This window comes from Vidua macroura, chromosome 22 (genome assembly GCF_024509145.1).
Source record: "Vidua macroura isolate BioBank_ID:100142 chromosome 22, ASM2450914v1, whole genome shotgun sequence".
NCBI classification, from domain to species: domain Eukaryota; kingdom Metazoa; phylum Chordata; class Aves; order Passeriformes; family Viduidae; genus Vidua; species Vidua macroura.
This window is the reverse complement of record NC_071592.1, coordinates 1751540-1766746: the sequence shown is the minus strand read 5'-3', so window position 1 is coordinate 1766746 and position 15207 is coordinate 1751540. Positions and strand designations below refer to the sequence as shown.

At 41.8% G+C, this 15207-nt stretch overlaps 2 protein-coding genes across 3 annotated transcripts; one reads left to right on the top strand and one right to left on the bottom strand.

Moving 5' to 3' along the window:
• Nucleotides 1-52: 52 nt before the first annotated feature.
• Nucleotides 53-8876, bottom strand: IL18 (interleukin 18). Of its 2 annotated transcripts, none has more exons than XM_053996942.1 (5): nt 8794-8876; nt 3605-3678; nt 2327-2464; nt 1409-1554; nt 53-1283 (listed from the first exon to the last, which is right to left on the bottom strand). In XM_053996942.1, the coding sequence occupies exons 1-5, from the start codon at nt 8859-8861 to the stop codon at nt 1068-1070; spliced, it is 642 nt and encodes a 213-aa protein (XP_053852917.1). In that variant the 5' UTR covers nt 8862-8876; the 3' UTR covers nt 53-1067. The 2 variants fall into 2 exon arrangements, with proteins under 2 accessions (XP_053852917.1, XP_053852918.1); XM_053996943.1 differs by lacking the exon at nt 8794-8876 and adding an exon at nt 4544-4837.
• A 114-nt stretch (nt 8877-8990) lies between these two features.
• Nucleotides 8991-12268, top strand: TEX12 (testis expressed 12). Its single transcript, XM_053996948.1, has 4 exons — nt 8991-9504; nt 10774-10879; nt 10977-11028; nt 11289-12268. Exons 1-4 carry the CDS (start codon nt 9385-9387, stop codon nt 11431-11433), a joined length of 423 nt encoding a protein of 140 aa, XP_053852923.1. The 5' UTR covers nt 8991-9384; the 3' UTR covers nt 11434-12268.
• The last annotated feature ends 2939 nt before the right edge of the window (nt 12269-15207 follow it).

Sequence of the window (15207 nt, the reverse complement as noted above, 5' to 3'; positions counted from 1 at the left end):
ATACTTAGAGGTGACTTAGACTTGACTTAATACAAGGATAATTAATGTCCCTTAGAAAATACAACAAGGATTGACGTAGAGTAAAATACTTTTGCAGATTGACTTCAGGAACATTCAACTTTCAAGGTTTTTATGTTCATCAGCAACACTTTTTTGAGGTTTATTTTCTAAAAACTCTGGTCTGTGTTGTCCTGTGTGACCGAGAAGACAACAAAGAGGAGGCTGAGGGAATGTTCTGTTAGGGATTTTTTAGGGGGGAACTGAGATTGTGGTTTTTAACTTTCAGCTTCATCCTGTCTGACTTTCACATTGCTAACGAGTGGAAAACTCTTTCCACATTCTCATGGTATTGCTGTGGCACTATGAGGAAGAGAATTTGTGTTACCATCAGTGATTCTGCAATGAACCAAGTCACTGTTTGGATTCCACAAGATAGGGCTTTCTGATTTTTTTTTTTCTTTTTAATGTGGATAGGAAATGTTATTTATTAGCAAAAGCAGGTAGCTGGCCAATTTTTTGTTGGTGTTGTGGTCAGAACGGGTCTGTGGTCTGGTTTAAATGCCAACATGTGTTATTTTTACCCCAGGAGGAGGAGCATGCAGATGGTGAGTCACGGGTAAGTCCCTCCGGGCAAGCTGAGGGTCTCTCATGGAAAGTGTCTGAGGTTTCCTCACACAGGATGCAGCTGGATGTGCTGTTTAAACTGCTCTGGTGAGAAATCCATCATCTGAGAGGTTTGGCAATGTAAAAGTCTAAACCTAATTCAAAAGCTGTTGGGTCAACAGGCATTAAAGATTTTAGGGATCAAATTCTACAGGGCTGTATTGACATGCACATTCTTGTTTCTTCAGTGTGTAAATCTCTTCTGTCAGACTGGAAAACATGCTTGGCCTTTTGCCAAGAACTTGCATTTGGTTTTTTTTACTAAGTACTGACAGTAGTTAAAACATAAAACTGACTTGTTTTGGATAAAGACAGACTAAAGTTTCTTCTCTATAAAAACCAAGCTGTATTTTAAAACTGTTGAAGTGTTCCATCGTATGTTGTGATTTTCATTCTGACTCAACTTAACATAAACTGATCTTCATGGTTTCATCCACTTCATCTTTTGACAGTTTCTTTAGGATTAATTTTCTCAAGTAGCCTTCTTCCTCAAAGGCCAAGAACATTCCTTGTTCCATTGAGTATTCAAACTTAAAGGCTTTGGAGGAGCAAGATGTAAATGTCTTTTTGAAAAAGATGATGTTGCTTTCACCAGGAATTTCTTTGGGAATTTCTCCTTCCTGAGGAAGGAAAAAGAGGAGCAGGTTAATCCCAGCACAAGCCCTGAGCAGTTTAATTCCAGCTCTGAGTTTTTAATTCTGCCTGTTGGATTTGTACCGATGAGGAGAGGGAAGCAGATCCTTACCTTGAACCTAACAATCATTTCTCCACTTTCCCTCTCACAACACATGTAATAACTTTTGTCTTCCACTTGGACACTGAAGGCCACGGGCAACCCTGCTAAGGGCGTGGTGGTTTTGTAGCAGTGAATGCTGAAATGCATCCCTTTGCCTGGAAATAAATGGGTTATTATTGATAACCTGCTCCAAGGGAGCTGCAACAACTGAATTCAGTGATGTTTTACATTCCCCTGGCAGCTCGGGCTGTCTCACCAGGGTATTTTTCCTAACACAAGAGCCAGGACTTGAATTTTTATGGCTTCTGGTTGTGCTTTATGCAATAAGGCAATAACCAGGGTGCAGCAAAGCAGCTGAGGTCACCAGGCAGTGTGGGGAAGGGATCAGACCCTTTTGTGTGCATGCAGAAACTGAGACTGGCATGTGGAAGTGGCTAGCTGCAAATCAGAGCATGGCTGGATATAGCTGATCCAGAAATAAATATGGGCAATAGATAGAGTTGTAAATAAATTGCTGAAGCACCCCAAAAAAGCCAAAGCCAAAGCTGTAAGTTTATAGCTAATATTATTAGAAGAAAGAAACACCTTTCAGTGCCAATACATTGTTTGAATTTTAAAAAGATTTTTTGTAATCCAGCATAAGAAAAAGGAGGGAATTATTAAGAATTTTGTGATCAGAGCCAAGCAAAAATCTTAACAGCCCTTTTTCTGCATGTGACATCCTGCAGGCTTTGGTCTGACCCAGAAATCTCATCCATCACCAATGCCCAAGACACAAAATTTCACTCTCAGCTTAGTTTTCTTCTTGCAAATGAAGTTTTAAATCATTATTCTCAATCCCATGCTTGAGTGGATGATTACAAAGCACAGAACCACCTCCAGGATAAAGCAGCAGAGCAGTGGTGATGGTTTCTGTTTGGAAATTACCAGATTGCATCTCCTGGTCTGTCACGTCCTCAAAGGCAGCCACGTTCAGGTCGGGGCGCACCACGAGCAGTTGGCTCTTCACATTCCTCAGCACTCGGTGCAGAGTCCTTTCCTTGCAGAGGGCATCACACTCCAGCTCTGCAGGAATAATAAAGCAAAATTCTTCATCTTTTAGCTGTTGTCACCTCAGGCCTTGACAGTTTGCTGCCAGCTTAATCCTGGCATTACGGATGTCACGTGAAAGGAGTTTTTAGAATGACATCAAACACATCATCTTTTACACCTCTGCTTGAAGCAGATTTCCCAGAATCTGAATTTATTTATATAAGCAAGAAAAGCTGCTGTGACTGTTAATGAGAAATCAGAAGCATCAGTTCTCTTTTGCCCAACAACTAAAGTGCATTGAAAGGTGCTGTGAGGGAAGCCACTGTGTCTTAAGAGGAATTAAAGCAACATCAGCATCACAAGTAGCAGTGAGCTGTAGCTGTATTTTGGGGTTTTGGTTTTTTTGGTTTTTTTTGGGGGTTTTTTTTGTTTTCTTTTTTTTGCAGCCACTCTCAGTGTGAAACTTGTCCTCTCCGGAATAGTAAGTGTGAAATGAGTAACAAAATCATAAAAGATGAGTTCTCAGCTTACCATCGTCATCTTGGTTCCAAGTGAGCAGTGAAAAAAAGGAAAGAAAAACAACATTAAGCTCTGCCCCCACAAAAGAAGTCACTTTGTGCCCAGGCAGCCACCTACATGTTCCCACAGCCCAGTGCCACCAAGGCTGAGCTGCTGTCACCACAGACAGGGTTTATCTGTGAGCAAAACAAATGAAAACACAGTCATTTGAGAACTGGAGTCACCACCCGACCAGAGGCATGCAAAGTACTTTTTTAGGGTTATTTAAGGGTGAGAAGGTCACTCTAAGCCTAAAACTGAGGAATAATTGCATGCAAATTTTTGGTTTTATCAGTGCCTTTAAGTGAGCAAAAGGACAAGAAGAACTCATTACAAAATGCTTTTAAAGAAGAAACTGTTTTCTAACTGACTTTTTTCCCCACAAGAATGGAAATTACTCACTCACTCCAAGTCCATCCCCAGTATTCCAACGCTTCTGAGTGTCCTTTCCCAGAATTTTTTGTGAAAGCAACAAGTATTCCCCTGACTCAGCTGCTTGGCTAACACCACACAAACTGAAGCTTACGGGAAAGTTATGTGAAATTAGACTGACAAAGGAATTGTGTTAAATTGTGTTAAATTCAAACAGATAAGGTTATTAAATGCTCTAATTACCATCAAAATAGAGGCAGAAATTTTTTCCAAGTTCTACTGCACGCACCAGAATCTCTTCAGCACTCATCTTCACCCTGCTCCAGCACAGGGAGAGGAATCAGAGTTAAGCTTGATGCTTCTTACCCCATAAAGGGATAAAAGCTAAGTCTGCACAGACTGATCTTACCAGGTTCTCCCTAGAAAAGCATGAGCTTCCAAAATACCCAAAAGTTAGAACCCATTCTGACTGCCCCTAGAAAGGTCATCCCTTGCACACAAGATAATAAATGTCTTAAAACCAGGTGAACAATGGGGAGATCTGCCTCTTGCACGGGGATTTGATTGTACTATCAAAATACCCAGCTCACTCCAAAGCTTTTCCACCACTTGAAAATGACCTTTTATACAAAAAGTGAGCAATATAAACATAAGTAAACACGCACATCCAGAGGGATTAGGGTGGGAATCGCCGTGGTTTTCTTTGTCCCTCTAGCAAAGCACTTTGAGGACTGTATTTTCGAGTGATTTTTTCTCTTTGTATTTCATATGTTTTTTATGTAGCTGTAGCTGTGCAGAAGAGACGGCAGGCTCCCAGCAGCATCTTTGTTTGCAAACATGCACATGCACACCGTGGAAACGAGATACCACAACACCCAACCGTGCACCTCTCATTCTCAGCACATTAACCTCAAAGTCCTCTGTTATTCTAAAACCCAGGGGCAAGCAGAGGAAGAACTTCTGGCAGAGGACTAAAGGAAAAAGTGGCCCTTGGTTTAATGGGTAACACAAAATTACTGTGCTTCTTCCCTCGATCATAGAATCAAATAAGATGGAAAAGACCTCCAGGATCATCAAGCCCAACCTTGAGTAGTAAAAGATGGTTCTTTAGACCTTTTACCGTTTGAAAGGAACGGCAGACGCTCAGAGGAGTTTCTGCCCGTCGGACGTGGAATGACTCACCCAGAGAAGCCGCAGGGATGCGGGGCGGGAGCAGAGGCGGCCGGCGGAGGCTCCGCGGGAGCTGCGGCCGGGCGGTGGGAGCGGGGAGAAGCGCAGGGGGCACGGGCAGGAGCACAGATGGCTCTCGGTGGTCCTTTCTGGCTCCTCGGGGATCCTTTCTGGCCCTTCGGTGGTCCTTTCTGGCCCTTCGGTGGTCCTTTCTGGTTTTTCAGGAATCCTTTCTGGCTCCTCGGGGATCCGTTCTGGCTCCTCGGGAGTCCTTTCTGGTTCTTCGTGAGTCCTTTCTGCCTCTTCGTGAGTCCTTTCTGGTTTCTCGGGGATCCCTTCTGGCTCCTCGGGGGTCCTTTCTGGCTCCGCGGCAGCTGCGGTGGGAGCGGGGAGAAGCGCGGGGTGCACGGTCAGGAGCAGAGGTGGCTCTCGGTGGTCCTTTCTGGCTCCTCGGGGATCCTTTCTGGCTCCTCAGGTGTCCTTTCTGGCTCTTCGGGGATCCGTTCTGGCTCTTCAGGGATCCTTTCTAGCTCCTCATGAGTCCTTTCTGGCTCCTCGGGGATCCTTTCTGGCTCCTCGTGAGTCCTTTCTGGCTCCTCGTGAGTCCTTTCTGGCTCTTCGGGGATCCTTTCTGGCTCCTCGGGAGTCCTTTCTGGCTCCTCGGGGATCCTTTCTGGCTCCTCGGGAGCTGCAGCGGGGGCAGGCGCAGCTGCGGAGCTGCCGGAGTCAGGATGGGAGCTGTGCCAAGGCCACCCCGGGTCAGTGCCCCGCCGCCTCCACGGATGCCCCGGCCGGAGGGAAGCCAGCGCTGCCCTAACGCTGCCGGGAGTGGCTTTATAGCGGCTGCGGCGACCGAGATCGGGACGCTTTCCCAAGGTCTGTGCCTACGTCCGCATTTCTCGCGCAGCATTTCCCCTCCTCGCTGCAGGAGCCAGCGCCTTATGCAAATGCGGGGTTACGAGGGCGGCTTTGTGCCGCTCGCTGTCAGCCCGCTCGTCCTGTCGCTCCCGCAGCTCGGAGGCAGGTGCCGCGCCGTGCCAGCCCTGTGGGAATGCCATGGGAATCACCGCGCTGCCGCTGCTCCGCTGCTGCTGGCAGCAGCGCCCAGGAATGCCGCCGTGGGCGCAGCAGTGTCCCGGGCCAGCCCCGCGTGCAGGAGCGGCCGCATGGGAGGAGCTCAGCGCTGGGAGAACGCCCCGTCCCCGCATCCCGCGCTGCCTTTGGGGAGAAAGGCTGGAACTGCAGCGATCCACCGGCCCTAAAAACCAGGGCAGCGAGCTTGGGAACGAGTTAGTTCCCAATGTCTTGGTTTAGGGCAAGTTTGGGAGAAAAACTCTAAAGGGGTTTTCTCTAGAAAGCAAATTTAAGTGGCCTTTCTTCTAATTGGTTTGGGGAAAATATTTCTTTGGAGAAAAGTGGGAAAAACCTGTTTATTTAACAGGCAAAGCATTCACTAGCACAAAAAATGAGCAATGTGAAAAAAAAAATGCATATTTTATGATTGGCTTTTCGCAGATGTTACAATGAATATTAGATGTGTAATGTTGGAAAGTTATGCTGTATTAATTCTCTCCAGTGGTGTGTTGAATGTATTTTTAGGTTATAACACAGTGTTAAAATAGAAACTATACTATGTAAGATACTTTTTAACCAGCTCAAGAAAGATATGAGATAATCAAGGAATTCTTCGCACAAGGATAACAATTACAGAAACCCCTAAATTTTCCAGAGGAGAGGAAATTATGACTTTCCTTATCAATAGAAACGAACTTCTTCAAGCCTGACTTAGACCCGAAGGCGCCTGGGGATTAACAGAAACTTTTTGACAAGTACCAGACGAATTTCTTGTTTTAAATAAAATATATGCATAATCATGAAGTGTTTTGTATACGCAACAAGCTGTTGCTTTTAAGGTGATTCCTTTGTTCACAAGGCACGCTTGTCGTGGATTAAGTGCCCGAGAGCATCCGGACGTCCGTAATTCTTTGTTCTTTATTGTCTTGTAATTGTCCTAACCCTAAATTTTTATTACTCTAATTGTATTACTATTTTAATAACCATTTTGTTATTGTTAAACTTTAAAAATTTTAAAAACTAAGTGATCGGCGTTTTTCGCAAGCAATATTAAACAATAAAACTTTTTGCTGCTCTGAAGAGATGACCAACTCAGAAAAGTCCCCTTTGTGGGCTGTGCCTCGGTCACTCAGTCTCTCATCAGTCCCTGCGGCGCAGCCCGGGCTCGGCACGGTGGGCTATAGGTGAGAGCTGCCAGCTGGGTTTTCAGTCCAGAGCAGGTTTAAATAGTTCTAAGGAAAAATAAAAACCACAGCCCAGAGAACTCCTCTGCCTCAGCTAGCTAAAAACAAACTAAAAGCAGAGGAGAGCTCTGTCTCACCGTCTGCCTGTCCACAGACAACGCAGGAGCAGGAACGTGGGGGAGTGAGTGCAGTTTCTGAAAGCAAACTGTGTGCTTCTTCTTCCCCCTCCGCTCTCAGAACCAGCCCTAGAGGTGCAGAATTTATTTCTGGGCTAAACAGACAAATGGGGATATGAGCATCATAAAGTCACCCCAGTTGGTAACATCTCCGTGCCTGGATTTGCTTTTTCTGTCACCGGTCAGAGGTTGGGGCACTCAGCCCTGCAGCCTGGCGGGTAAATTGAAGAGCCCCAAGTTGTGAGGATGCTAAAACCACCCCAAATCCCCACATCAAACCCAAACCCAAATCCCCAAGGCATTCTCTCAGCTGCTCACATGCCTTTTACTGCTCTTGGAGGTAAAAAAAAAACCCAACAAAGTTCATAGGCATGCTTTAATATCTGTATGATAAACATGAGGCGGTGATGTTGATGTTAAAAGCACATTTTTCAACTTTATTTGAAATGGTAAAGATAAAAAAACGGCTTCTTTTCCTAATAACCCTGGATTTTGGCTGGTTTAGCCAAAAACATTTTTCAAAAATTAATGCTGTACCAATGATTTATCATTTAAGTTCAAATAACCATTCAGATCATTACTTATTTTGTATTACTTGTTGGCACTAATATTTTTGGTCAATTGATATTCCATACAAGGAGGACTTGGTCTTTCATGTCAGCCTTTGAGAGCCTTAAAATTCGATTAGTTCACTGAACACATTGAATAAAAGGCATTTCCTTATCTTTTGTGCACATATTTGCATTTTTCAGGACCAGATCTAACTCACACAATAGCTTTTGTGGTACAGTTTAAACTTTCATTTCTCCTGCAATTTAATATCTCAAATCTTAGAGGAACTGCAACTACCTTTAGAGTAATGGCTTAGATAACTTTTCTCCAATTTTAAAGGAACTGGAACTCTAATAAGAGTGAATTCTGTCCCCTTAGATAATTTTCTTTTAAATGTTTTAATGTTGCTTTTAGTCTGAGTTTTACTTATAGACTGTCATATCCATAAGAAAATGAAAATCCAGATGTTTAATTTGTTTTACTCCAGGTGGTCTGTTAATAAAAACTACTACCATGAAACAATTAAGTAAACATTTCAAGAACATTTTCCTAGCATGTTCTGTCATATCCGTTTCTTAACGTTTAGATAGTAGTGCTAATAACATAATTATCTATGAGATAGCTGATCAGTAAATTAAGTGGGCCATGGCAGCTTATTAAAAATAATACTTTGAGAAAGTATTTAGTTCTTGTTCCTTCAGGAGTTTGATTTCTCATGCTGATATTTTAATTTCCTCTATTGATTATGTGTGTGAGATTCAGGTACTTTCTTAAAACAGAAAATAGAAAATAGAAAGAAAAGAAAAAAAAAAAAAGAAAAAAAAAACCCAAGTCAAAGGCAAAGTTTACATAACATTACATACCATAAATTCTACATCATAATGTAAAACATCTAATACAGCACAACATTATCATAAATTCTGATCTTGCAATCATTTATTTTACTGTAGCGAACAAAGACATGTTTTACCTGCAGCAGTGAAAATGAGCCTCGGGAACTGTACAGTTTTATTCTCCATTCTTTAGCAAGAGAGAGAAAATGCAGTCTTGGCAGCCGTGTATTGTGGCAGCGTTACTCATTTTAGTGTTACTCATTTTAGTGCTTTTATGCATTTTAGTGCTTTTACTCATTTTAGCACTGTTACTCATTTTAGTGTTTTTATGCATTTTAGTGCTTTTACTCATTTTAGCGCTGTTACTCATTTATAGTGTTTTTATGCATTTTAGTGTTTTTACTCATTTTAACGCTGTTACTCATTTTTGCGTCATTACTCACGTTAGTGCCTGGCCGCTCACATTGCACTCATTTCTGGCTCGTTTCTTTGAGGCAGATCCATTGCACATTCCAAGAAACTCATTCCAAGGTGAAATTTGACGGGAAAGGTTTGAGGAACTGTTCAAAGCTTTAATTGATAGAAGGGCCCGGGCCGGAGCCGCTCCCCGGGCCCTGAGGGGGCGCCTCGGGCCGCGGCTGGCATTGCCACCGAGGGTGGCACCGGGGCTGCTGCCGGCCCTGAGGGGAGCTGCTGTCGCTTGTGTCCCGTCCCTTGTGTCCCTTGTGTCCCTTGTGTCCCGTCCCTTGTTTCTCGTCCTTTGTCCCCTTTTCCCTTGTCCCCACAGTCGCGGCCCCTCACGGCCATTTCCCGCCCGCCTGAAGGGGAAGCCGCGGGGCCGGGGCGTCCTGGACGCCTCGGAGCCCTCAGGCTCTGGGGGGGATCAGCAAGGGATAAATCCCCTCAGGTATCGAATTTAGGCGGGCTCGGCACTCCCCGCCATTCCCCCGCCGTCTCCAGCCCTTTGAGGCGCTGCCTCCCCCGTGAGAGGAGCGCCCTTGCAGAGGAACCAGCTGCACGTTTTACAGGTTTTTATGCAAACTCTCCCCCCCCGCGTGACCGCTCAGCAAACACCTCGTGCTTTTCGTGAGGCAGCCATGGCGAGCAAATCGCAAAAAGGAGATGGAAATAGAAATAAAAGCAAAAAGATGGAGGTAAGCGGTGCTGTGTGAGGGAGGACCCCTCATCCCATGTTCTCCTCTGGACTGAAGGAACAGAGATCCGCGGCATTTTAGGGAGGTTTAGGGGAACAGAAATTACTTTTTTGTGTGGGGAAACTGCAGTTTCTCCAAGAGCTTGAAGCCCAAGAAAACTGGGTAAGCACTGGGACATATTTATGTAGAACTTCTTGAGAGCGAGCTCCTGAGGTGCACCAGCTTTTACTGAGGTACATATACTACAGATAATAGTATATAGATAGAAATATGTGTGTATGAGGTACATATACTACAGATAATAGTATATAGATAGAAATATGTGTGTATGAGGTACATATACTACAGATAATAGTATATAGATAGAAATATGTGTGTATGAGGTACATATACTACAGATAATAGTATATAGATAGAAATATGTGTGTATATATAAATAAACGTGTATATACAGAGACCTCAATCTAATACTTCCACCCACTCCCCAAAATGCTCATGATTCTGTGAACCTGCTGAAGCGATACGCGGGATAAATAAATCGACTCCACACCCTGGGTAGTTATGAGGTGGGTCTGTATTGTCAGCACCCAACACAAGTGAGATATCTCTCCAACACTTGTGCCCCGAGCCTCGGTCTGACCCACACCTTTATTCCCAAAGGTGCTCCATATGAAATACACTGCACAACTTTTCCGTGCCTGTTCGACCCCTGGCCCTGCCTGGGCTCGCCTCTCACACTGAATAGGTCCAGGCCCTTCTGGGCACGCCTGGTTTGCTCTGGTGGTCGCACGGGGGTCTCTGGGTGGTCCTGAGGCTGAAGATCGTGGTCTTCCTCATGACTGACCTTTTGAACTTTTCCTCTCTGCGCGTGCGCTGTCGGTCCTTTGGTGCTGATCTGAGTACGTCTGTCAGTCCTGATAGGCTTGGAGACAGAGGAGCTTCTTTATCTGGGTCCTTTGCCTCCTCTGCTATTGCTCTTTATGCAAGAAGCTTCAGGATTTTGCATTTTCTTATGCCCTTTGTACCAGGCAGAGGTTTCTTAAGTAAAAGGTTAAAATTTAACACATAACACTACAAGCTAAAATATAAGTGCTTCATTCATTTTGCTAACTTAAGTGAACTGCAAAAAAATCTCTATTTCACTACTCCCATTTTCTCCAAAAACACCCTCAAGGTCTTTTTAAACCTCTTTTTTCTCTCAGCCAAACTCTGTGCAAAGCTTGTTTTAAATCCTAGAACTGTATTTTTCCTAATGTGCTCTGTTGTTAGAATGAAGCTTCAGAAAATCCTCAGCTGTCTGACAAAACAGATTTGGCTCCTTCTGAGGACTCGCAGTCCCTTTTCAAGACTGAACCACTGGAAAAGGTTTTAAATGGTGATGTAGTAAATACGTAGTAAGTACGGAATGACCTAATTTCATGTTGAGATTCATCCAAATGTTTAAATAAAATGATCTTTTTCTCTCTTAACAGAGATCAGCAAAGAAACGAACAACTTGTTATCAAAATATGCTGACACTATAAGGCAAGCTGACTTTGTGCTATTTGCACAGCGATTTTAAAACTCTCTAGATAAGATGGATGGGTGGCTGCAGTTTAGGGAAATTAACACTGAAAACTGTCAAACGGATCTTGAAAGAAAAATGGTGGTTTTTATTACAACAGAGGATTAATTTAATCAGAAACTGGGTATTGATAGACAACCCATTTTTAAGAAAAACATAAAAGTAGTGAGAAAGTTAATGGCATTAGCACTGATTTTAACTACAGATTTCTTCACTTTAGTGCAAGAATAGCATTGGATTCTTCTTATGTCCAGGAACTTGATGAGATCTTAAAAGAAGCCAGGGCCATAGAAAAGCACTTAAAGCAGAAAAGGGAGAAGCTGAAACAGAGATTCGCTGTCATTGCCAATAGTCTGCAAAGCTAAGTGGAGTTTTGTTACAGAAATGCAGAGCCAAAGTTGTGTTTGTGTATGAAAACAAACTGTGATGAGTTTAGTGATGTCTGTTTCTTGTATAAATATTTCTGTCAGTTCAGGAAACTTCCAACAAGTTAAGCAGATACTTAGTGTTTAAATACATAGTGCAGTGGTAGTTAATAAAAACAATTCTGATTATCTGTTTTAAGTCCTGTGACTCAAGGGATTGAGAGCCATTAAGCATAGCAAAAAAAAAACATTTCTATGAAACATAGAAATTTATGATGTAAGTGGAAAATGACCTCAGATTATTTCATGTTAACCGTTTTCTGGTTGTGGGTTTTTTTTCCCTTTCTACTTTAAAAAATGTTTTTCTGCTAAATCTTAGTAGAATATACTTGCAATGTTATTTCCATTTTGCCTCAGAATGCAAACAGGCTGAAAAGATCAGCTTAGAAATAAGAGAGTTCTATAAAGAATTTCGAGAAAGTATAAAGTCTTAATTTCAAATGCATTGTAATACTGGTAATATGTGTTACATCTCAAGGCCATGTTGATATAAAACATAATCAAAGCTTTGCTGTTGATGTCAATAAGTAAATAGATAATGTTAACATGATCTAGAATTACAGTGTTATTTTGTTATTTGGCTACATGAGCGTTGTTTATTGATACTCAGTTTTTCTGAAAACACTGAGCCCTTTTTCTTTCTTGTCATTTTACTCTGTTAGGAAAAAAAAAAAAAAAAAAGATGTAACATGGAATGTACAAAGGATCGCTTGTACAAAGTGTGGGGCTTATGTAATAAAGAGAAGTACTGGAACAAGATACAGTTCCATCTCTACCCCAGTAGTGTGCAGTCATTTCATCTTTAAATCCTCTCAAACCTAATCCACCCTCCTTTCCCCCTTTCCTGAGCTCAAAGCTAAATGTGCTACGTGTCACAGTGACACGATTTAAAGCAAAGAATGAGAGGAACTGGACATGTAGGGTGAGGTGTAGATCCCTAAAGATGCAGCTATGTCCTTAGCAGGATTTTCAGAGTGCCTAAGCATGGTGTAAGCGCCTTACACGCTTAGGAATTTTGGAAAATCCCATAAGGTGCCTATCTGCATCTTTAGCATCTAAAGGCTTTCCAAAGTCTCACCACTGCTCTGCCATCATATTTAGCACTCTCCTATTTTTTTCCCCTGATACTCTCACGCTTCTCTGTTTATACAGAGAAATGTGGGAGAAAAAGAGATTTAGGAAGTGACCTTTTCTAAAATATTGTGCTGGGTGTTTCTAAAATCCTCGCTCATCTGTAGTGATGACACAACCCGGAGTTTCACAATGATGTCTGCCAAGGGCCTCAACTCAGACATTCACCCACAGTTATTTATGAATAATAAAGAAAAGTTACACAACTCTAATTACTGAGGAGCATCTGCCTCTTTACTGCATTTTAGCTGTTTGTGCTTGGGGAAATCGTGCAGCCTTTTTAGGGCATCTGGATTTGGATTTACTTTATGTGGCCAGAATATCCAACTATTATTAAGTGTCAGAACTTAGATTTTGGGATACAATAATTCGATAAGGTTTTTCCCATGGGGAATCAAGTGTTCCTGTTGCAGCAGCTTGCTCTATTTAAAAACTTCATAAAATCCAACAAAAATGAGTAAAACTCCACTTTTTAAAACAATGAAGGACTGCTTAGTGCAGTTCAACCCAAAATACATTTTCAGAATGATGACTCTTGGTTTTTTTAGAGTGATTTCTTATACAATTGGTTGTCATTCCAATTAATAACCTTTAACAGAGTGGGATCTCTGGGATAATAAGAGGAATTTAGAATTCGAGGAGTAAAGTCAGTGAGCATGGCCACAGTAACCTAGGTGAGCTTATGAACAGTATGGTTATAATTATTAATTTTTTAAAATTACTAAGAGCAACAAAGCTTCTGGTTTTGCTGCACAAGTATAGGTGAGGATATATATATTTAAATAAAGTAAAAATAATTAAATATCTATTTTATAGAGTTTAGGCTTGAAATGGTGAGTTCAGAAAGTTTAAAATATCCATTGAAAATAAGTCAGCCTCTCCTCTTGTGAAATTAAATAATATTTCAATAATGGAATTACTTCCTACATTGGAAATTGGAACTGAAAATGAAAATGGAAATCAATCATACATTTATCTCTCCCTGTTTAAAGGGAACTTTCCGTAATTATTGTGCTGGTCAAAAATACAGAGCACTTTTCTGCTGGCTGCTCTTTAGTGTTCCACTCAGTACCTTAATATATGGACACACTTATTACACACCATTTTCCTTCTAAACCACTCAAAAATACAAATTTATCACTTTCCTATTTGACTACAAGTCATCCACCCTGAAACGATGCTGCTGATTGTCCTTCTTATGGATTTCAGTGTTTATTGGGAGGAACAAAAGAACTTTTCTCTTCTGATCTGATCTTTCTGATCTGATCTTTCTGATCCTTCTCCTTCCTGCTCTCCCTGAGGAGTGAGCTCCTCGTGAAACCCACCTGGCACCCATCCCATCCCTATCTTCTTTCCAGTTTTACTGCAGGAGGTTTGGACAGAAAATTAATTGGCTTTAAAGCTGCTAAATCTGATCAGCAAAGCTCAGCTGGTAACTACGTTTTCTTTTAAGCTTCTCCCCTCCTTGTTTAAGCTCCAGCCTATAAATTAACAAGAAGGTCTAAGATGACAGATCAGTAACAGAATATAAATGGATTTTTTTTTTAAATCTGGAAGCATTTTAGACAAAGTTCCAACCCTCTTGGTGTCAAGGGGATCTTGACACTGAACCTTTGCATTTCTGAGCTTGCTGTGAATTTCTTCACAGGCTGGAAAGTGTAAGTGATGAAAAACTCAGTTCCTCTCATTGCTCTTGTATTATATAAAAGCTAAAAATGGGAAATAAAAGATAATGCAGAGAGTTCAGATCATCAGGAATGAGAATTCTTTCCTGAGAAAAGGCTAATCTTGACTGTTTACTTAAAATGAAACTGCCTTTTAGCATAAATGTGGGTCGGAATAGAAAAAGACCAAATCTAGTGGGGACCAGAGGTGTTTTAGGCTCAGGACATTCTGTCCAGAACTAGTCAAAATTCAATTTTTCTAATGGTGGAATGTTTGACCTTTGAATTGTCTTTGAAGGTGGCACTGGAAAAGAACAGAGTAAGCATTTTTATCATCAGGGGAAGAGCCAGAAAAAAAAGGAGGGGAAAGATCCATAGCTCAGTCAGCCTAAATTCCATCCTGGAGAGAGTCTGGAGGAAATTTCTTAACTATGACTTGGATAACAATAAATTTTTAAAAATTAATTTATGAGAAGAGCTGACTTAATATGGAAAAATTACCAGCGGGTACAGCTTGGTGTAAGATCATCGACACCACTGTGTATGATGATATAGAAAATAAGAGCAATCAGTAAGTAGGGGCAAAAAAAAAGAGTTTAAAAGGAAATAAGAGCAATCAGTAAGTAGGGGCAAACAAATGAGTTAAAAGTCAATGAATACACTTTTTTTCCCCTCATAGATCAGCCTATGTGGTACTGTATAGTGATCTGCTTCCAGCTTTGCTTATTCCACATTATCCCAAATGATTTAGAAAGAGGATTTTAGAGGCTGTTTTTTTTTTTTTAAGCAGCAAACTAGAAGTCAAAAATGCATCAATAATGTACACTAAAAGTTCGTGGTAATCTCAAGGACATGAAGGATTGAGTGGAAATCAAGATTTCAGAAACCAGAAATAATAAAGAGCTGAGAAAAGATGGTC

Excerpts from the sequence above, each read along its gene's own strand:
- IL18 (XM_053996942.1), bottom strand. The coding sequence starts at position 8,861 with ATGTGCAATGGATCTGCCTCAAAGAAACGAGCCAGAAATGAGTGCAAT. Across the intron at positions 1,555-2,326 it reads AGACCAGGAGATGCAATCTG|GCAAAGGGATGCATTTCAGC; the intron begins GTAATTTCCAAA and ends ATTTATTTCCAG. Across the intron at positions 1,284-1,408 it reads AAATGATTGTTAGGTTCAAG|GAAGGAGAAATTCCCAAAGA; the intron begins GTAAGGATCTGC and ends TTCCTTCCTCAG.
- TEX12 (XM_053996948.1), top strand. The coding sequence starts at position 9,385 with ATGCAAACTCTCCCCCCCCGCGTGACCGCTCAGCAAACACCTCGTGCT. Across the intron at positions 9,505-10,773 it reads ATAAAAGCAAAAAGATGGAG|AATGAAGCTTCAGAAAATCC; the intron begins GTAAGCGGTGCT and ends CTCTGTTGTTAG. Across the intron at positions 11,029-11,288 it reads AAATATGCTGACACTATAAG|TGCAAGAATAGCATTGGATT; the intron begins GCAAGCTGACTT and ends TCTTCACTTTAG.